This window comes from Achroia grisella, unplaced genomic scaffold, assembly GCF_030625045.1.
Source record: "Achroia grisella isolate CSIRO2021 unplaced genomic scaffold, CSIRO_AGI_Agris_v1 utg1239, whole genome shotgun sequence".
NCBI lineage: Eukaryota > Metazoa > Arthropoda > Insecta > Lepidoptera > Pyralidae > Achroia > Achroia grisella.
Window position 1 is genome coordinate 494,435 of NW_026712602.1, and position 7,056 is coordinate 501,490.

General features: G+C 31.2%; 1 protein-coding gene across 1 annotated transcript; it reads right to left on the bottom strand.

Moving 5' to 3' along the window:
* Positions 1-1,992: 1,992 nt before the first annotated feature.
* LOC131854571 (lipase member H-A-like) lies at positions 1,993-5,673 on the bottom strand. The gene is made up of 3 exons (XM_059205688.1): positions 5,565-5,673; positions 4,519-4,819; positions 1,993-2,677 (listed from the first exon to the last, which is right to left on the bottom strand). Exons 1-3 carry the CDS (start codon positions 5,671-5,673, stop codon positions 1,993-1,995), a joined length of 1,095 nt encoding a protein of 364 aa, XP_059061671.1.
* Positions 5,674-7,056: the final 1,383 nt, after the last annotated feature.

Below are 7,056 nucleotides of genomic sequence, written 5' to 3' on the forward strand. Positions count from 1 at the left end.
TCTATCTATATCATACATATCTATATTATATCTGTATCTCCTATGATGATAAAACAAACCACATTAATCCGAGAGACTTTAAAATGCATGGTACATTAAATATAAATACAAAATTAAGTAGCTTCGTCATTGACGAAGTATATGTATGTAGTAATATGTATGTATATTATTGTTTGCTTTATTTGAAATATATTTATAATATCATTTATTACCTGTTTCCTGTTTACTAATTTTCAAATTAGATAAATCATAGTCGTAATCAACTTATGTTACTTGGAAACAAGTTTGCTCAGACAATTAATAATAAAATAATGTACTGTAAAAATAAAAATTTTATGCGTTATTTAAAAAAAAAGTCACATCTTATAAATGTGAAATGCATTTATAAGATGTGACTTTTTTTTTACAACTACAAAGAAGATTTTTTTTCTATTTATTTTGACTTAGTCTTTATAAATAATATAAAAGCTATATCTCATCCATTTTTTCGCCAGCCTTTAACAATAAATTAATGAGCTCTTTTAGACATTTCTCTGTAGCTCGAGCCCTGTATTATATACACATAGAACCTACACATCTTTATTGAGTTCATTATAAAAAGTTATTTTATAAAATAATTGTGTGCTCATTGACTGAAATAAAATTACAACTCTTTTCAACAATGTTAGAAACGATGTAATTTTATTACTACAATAGAATTTACATATCCTTTCATTTTATTTTCTGTATCCTTGTAAGTCATATATTTCCATATTTAAAAGTAAAAAAAAACATTAACAATTTTTTTTTTAATATGTATTAATATTCTTTACGTATTGCATTTTTAAAGACATGTACATTATAGCTTTATGTATACATGTATATATTTTTATATGTGTGTTATTTAAAGAACTATTCTAATGCTTCTAATGGTCAACTTTATTGAACGAAAATGTAGAAGGCACTCCAAATCCGTGGAAGGACTTGTCTGAATGACAACTTCTCCCTCACGGATATGACTTTAGTTTGAATGCACCTCTAGGGGTACATACTTTGGATCTAACCAACATAATTTCTATCCTCGTAGATATAGAACATGATAACGGGTGTAGGAGAAATTTAATTTCGTTTACATTCATTTAAATCGAGTACAATAAATAAAATAGACACGATATTATAGACTTTCGATCTGAGAACAGACATGTACATTTTTCTTAGCGGATTATACTAAATGCAATCGTAATGCGATTATTTTAAAGCGGATTTTATCTTCTTTATTTTAATGAAACTATTATCATATTACAAAATGTATCCTTCAGGTTGATATATGTAGAGTAACATTAACATAGGCATAAATTGAAATATTATTGAAAATAGATGGGGGAAATGTTGGTATATTCAATATGGCACAGTGAGGTTATGATCATTATTAGAATTTATTGTAGGAAAATAGGAGGTAGGAAGAGAATAGAAGAATAAGAAGAAGAATACATACATAATTCTATGATGGAGATTAAGTATAAAATTGGAGTCATGTCATATCAACAATTAAAGAGAATGACGGAAGAGTCCACGAGGAAAGTGGCAATAAGTGACCTGATAAGAAAGAAGAAACAAATTCTTGTCTGTTTTTAATATCAAATGAACTACTTGCCGAAGTTTTCTCGAGAGACTATAGTACGTGGTTTTTCAAGAAGGGTATATTAAGCTTTCTTAAGGGTCAGTAACGCGCACGAGACATTTTTCAGGCGTCATACTTGTTTGCCACTTACGTAGTATAAAAAAAACAGCTTTACCCTAAATGCATATGAATGTATTACAATACTCATATGACAAAGATAATTTAAAAAAATTTCATCTATCTGTCTGTTCGTTCTGGCTAATCTCTAAAACGGTTGGACCGATTTTGACGGGACTTTCACTCGCAGATAGTTAATGTTATAAGGAGAGACTTGGCTACATTTCTTTTAGAAATTTTATTTATTTTATAACAGCTAGTACTTAATATAATAGTTACACTACCATTACAGGATCGGCATTCATTTCCTCTAACACAGTGAAATATGGATCGTATTTCCTTTGCAATCCCTTCTCGCCCATATGATATGGATAATAGTATGTGGCCGGCAAATAAAAAATGCCTTCTTTTGATTTATCAACGTTGAGTCCAAGTAGATTAGTTACTAACGGTTTCCGATCGTAACAGTCCCGGTCTCTCGCCTGCTGTATTGAATCGCATTGCATTGCTATAAAGGAGTTTGGACTCTCCAATGCTGAGTACCAAAATATGAACACTTTCAAGTGGCTGCACAGCATATCGCAGAAAGACCAAACCAAATCCCCATGTTGGTATTCACCACCGTTGATATAGAAATTCACGTGACCGATCGGCGCAGCTATCCCAAAACCATCGATATTTGTGGCTACTATTTCTACGTAGTCAGCATCAGTTTTGTCTAGTCTTTGGTCGGGACCTAGGTTCCTGAAGCAGGGGCCAGCTGGGTCCAATCCCGTAAGCTTGGCTATCTTCATGCCTGTCAAAGCTGTGTATGTCTTCGCCATATAACTCATGGTTTGCGAGCCAAGACTCAAACCCACTATCTCTAGTTTCTTCGGATCGAAATTACTGTTATGTCGAGTTATATTGTGTAACATTTCACCAGCGTGCCTGCCCGCAGTCCGTATCAGCCGCGAAGCACTGGAACATATAAAATCAAAGTTTATTTATGAAGTTCTAGAAAACTCTTATAATATATTTTTTAACATTTTTAATATTATAATATAGGAACTAATAATAATAAATAATATCAGTGACATGTTTGCGAATTTACTCGCGTATTCATATAAAAATTTACCTCACAGACGATTTCAATGAAAACTATGATATTAGTGATATGATGAAATGACCTGCGTTATACGCGAGTATACTGACGTTTACAGTGTATTTAAGATAAATACTTTTGAATAGTCACTTTTTTGTTCTACCTTTGTCCTTTGTAAGTATCCACATCTTATGTGGTTGTACCCTACACATGCATAAACGAAATATCTCCTTTGAAAAGTACACACTCTATCATGAGGAGATAAAAACCATTTCTCCTAAGAATATACTTCAATTCTTTTCTTTCACGCATCTAGATAACTTTGAAAAAGGGCGAGCACAATAGATCTATGCAAGAAAAATATAATAAATAGCAAATGGACAATTAACATAGACTGATACTGAACTGATATAAATAGATATTTTTATTTTGTAAATACATATATAATATACATATAAAACACCCAGACCGATGAAAACAATCGATGACCGATGAGTTGCTCATCTTATCATCTACCACTGGTGCCCTGCCAGCGTAAACCGTTAGCGCAGGCGGGTGCACCATTCCATTATGATATACAAAAAAAAAAAAAAGTCGCAGTGTTGCAGGTGTTAATACCTGACAATAGCCCAAAATACCCACTACAAAGAAAACAATTATCTAAATTAAAAAAATATTTCGTTGTAAAATAAAGTCGTTTTGACGTAAAATATAATGCACTTTAGTCCTCATTATATTCGCTTTTTTAAATAATAAATTAAAACGAATACTATCTTAAGTGACGTATTTTTTATAAATGCGTCAAACCATCTTAAATGTTATGCCAAATATATATGTATTATGTATATTTGACGACCTTTGTGATGTAGGTTTTTACCACGGTGCCTCACCTTCCGATGTTCGCGAATTCGATCCCCGTGTAATACAAACATTTTGTATTCATGAGTTTGAATGTTTATATTTTAGTAATATTATTTGTCTATGGCTTGTTTTAGGGGTTATCTTAAAGGAACTTCACAATTTATAACATTTCTTCTTGGAAAAACAAGATAATGTCAACTATATAGTTGGTACTCATTTTTCGTATTTTAAGGTTAGGTTCCATTAAGTAGCGGTACCAGAAATATAAATAATAATAATAATAATATCCCTGGAATTGTCCAGGGTATTACTGTGGTGATGGAATTGTCCAGACTAAATGGTACTGTGTACTAATTGACACAGCACCATTTAGTCCCAAATTAAACAGAGCTTATGTTACGGGTAACTAATAAATAAAATAATATACACAGAAAACACTCACATTAATACCAACAATTATACTCATGAAACGTTTGTACCGTGTGAGGAATCGAACCTTCAACCACTGAAGGAAAGCGGACTGCTTTCGATTAGGGTCGCTAGTTATTAGTTAGTCGCTAGATTCCTTGTATGATGTAAACATTTGTATTCTCAAGTATGATTGTTTGTATAGGTCTAGGTGATTTCTATTGTATTATATATTTAAAATCTCAGTATGTGTTTCAGTTGTCTAGTATCCATAACACAAGCACTTACCTTGGGACTAAATCGCGACTGTTATTATTATAATTTCTATTTGTCTGGTACCGCCATTTAGAAAGTCTTCTATCTTAAAATACGAATTAGGTATACCAACTAGATGACGTTGTGTGAATTGTCCTGGGTTAAAAAAACTTATATTATATATTATACTTACATTGGATATGATACAGTGACAAATCTGTTGGTATCCATTAACCAAACGTTGTACCCCAATCTCTTGTAGGTAGATTCCAATAGTTTTGCCAATATAAACGTTGGGAAATCAAGGAATCCACCTACGTACAGCATGGTTTTCTTGCTAAAATCCATAGTGGGATCGTTTGCCAACTCTCTCATTTGGTAATATGTGTATTTCTTCCTTTTTGCATTTGGTGAACTTTTTGCTCCCAATGCTAAGATGCTTAAATGTTGGAGGCTCTCTCGTGATATAATGGAAGGCTTTTCTGAACCAGGACCTGTAGCAGAAAGCGTTTTTATATATATAATTCTTCTGTTCCTATGTTTATGACGACTGAATCGTTTTGTGTGAAATTTTGTATCCATATTACAATAGGTTCCTAGATGGTTTGAAATCATAATTATATCCATTCAATACATATTAAAAATATTATAATTAGTATATAATGTGGTTATTTCATAATGTTTATAAATGTTAACGCATAAGATAAATTAAAATTATAAACAAATTTGAAGTGAAAGTGAAGTGGTCTTTTTTTATTTATATTTAAGAAAGAATTATTAAATTATGTTCCTCTATCTATATTAATTAATTAAGTATTGAAGCTACCAATCATAAACATTAAATTGAAATTGAACGTGAAATAACATCTTACATTAGGCATATAGTAAAGTAATATAATAATAAAATTATATACTTGTAAGGGCAGAGATCCATATCGCATGCTAATATAACAACTGGTATTATAACTATGTAAGTTCGTTTGTCACACTTTCACACATAAACCCCCGATTCGGTTATGATTAATTTTGTAACAGAGCTAGATGCGACACTGAACTCTATTATAAACTAATTTTGGTCTCGAACGTAAAACTTGATGGGGTGAAATAGGGGATACAAGTCTGTACAGAGAGTTAACAATTTCTCAATTAAATGATTTAACACTAACAGTAATCTGACAATAGTATATTAATAAATATAGATACAAAGTTCCGAGAATATCCAGTGAAATATAAACTTACAATCTGAAAGAAAGCCCGTATAGTATCCTTCGTCATATCCCGCATTGTTCCTGGTTGCCTCTGTACCAAATAATACTGACGCGCCTATCAAAACCACCATAAGCACCATTGTCACACTGTTTTATTTAATATTAACATATATATATGTTACAAGTATTTGTACATGCATGAGTCTCGACATGAACGTTTCACAGACGTTAGCGAAATTTTGACAAACACTCACAAGTGTATTCTACTATTTATGTATATATATGTCCTTTATATGCATAAGTAATGCCTCTAAAAATGTTCTAGTTGAGCTCCTTGCCAGTTCTTCTCAACTGAAGTAGTTAGATATACTGGATTGTTGGGATTGATAAAACATTTTGAATCAACTTTTTTTGCTACATTCAGCTATTAGTAAAAATGTATATATGTATGTATGTATGCAGATTTACTACTACTGTCAGTATTATTAGAAATGGAAATAAGCTCTAATAATAATTTGATTGGCAATTTATTATTCTACCGTCATAATCACAATACAGATTTACCCAAATTGAACGGGTTATTTGAAACTCTATTTAAAATATTTATTTTAATGTAAACGTATCTGTAATTATAAAGTACCAAATATTAAGTTACATGAAATTTCGGGAAAATGTAAGTGTTTGTTTATTGAAACAAAAGGTGTACATTCCTTTGCTATATGTTATATTTCAGATCTTGATATCTTGTACATTACATTAACAAATACTTGCTTATTTTTCCTTATAGTACTAAAAAGATATAATTAATAAACGAAGAACAGACATTTAATTTTTCATAACAATATTTTTATGTGACTGGAATAACAAAATACGGCTCCCTCGATAAAAAGTGCAATATAATTTTATCCGGTTCAAAGATTTCTCTAGCAATATCGGGACAATTTTACTTCATAATTGTCTTATCATTTATAATATTTTATCGTATAATTGTAATTTAATTAATTATTTGATATTTATCACTATATATACTTATTAAGATCTCACGGTACTCATGCGTTATTATTTATGACCTCCCGATATTCCGATGCACTAACAAACGTCTTGGTCTAGAACTGGTGATGGCGTTTAATAGGAGCAGACTTTATCTACCTTCTTTTTTAATCTTTTATTAGATACAACTAGTGTCACCAAATTTCCACATCTACTCATAGGCAGAATATAGAGAAACTATTAAACTTACCTGTTATTATATTAAATGTATCCTGTGCAACCCCTATGCTTAACAAAACCAACTAATAAGTACAGTGCACTTATCAGTGAACACTTGAAAGTCATGACAAAACACAGTCACCGTATCGTTCAGATTTTAGAGCCTATGTAGCTTGCTTAACAGCTTCGAAATATGAGGACCTTATGGATAAAATTATCATGAAATCAATCCTGTTTATATAATGGATAAATCAGTGATTCTAACTCCTAGCAGTGCCCTCAAACTATAGTCGTATGCCCTCAGACTATAGTCG

Coding starts and splice junctions, on each gene's coding strand:
- LOC131854571 (XM_059205688.1), bottom strand. CDS start 5,673: ATGGTGCTTATGGTGGTTTTGATAGGCGCGTCAGTATTATTTGGTACA. Junction 4,820..5,564: donor TACGGGCTTTCTTTCAGATT/GTAAGTTTATAT, acceptor TTTCTGCTACAG/GTCCTGGTTCAGAAAAGCCT. Junction 2,678..4,518: donor GTCACTGTATCATATCCAAT/GTAAGTATAATA, acceptor TATATGTTCCAG/TGCTTCGCGGCTGATACGGA.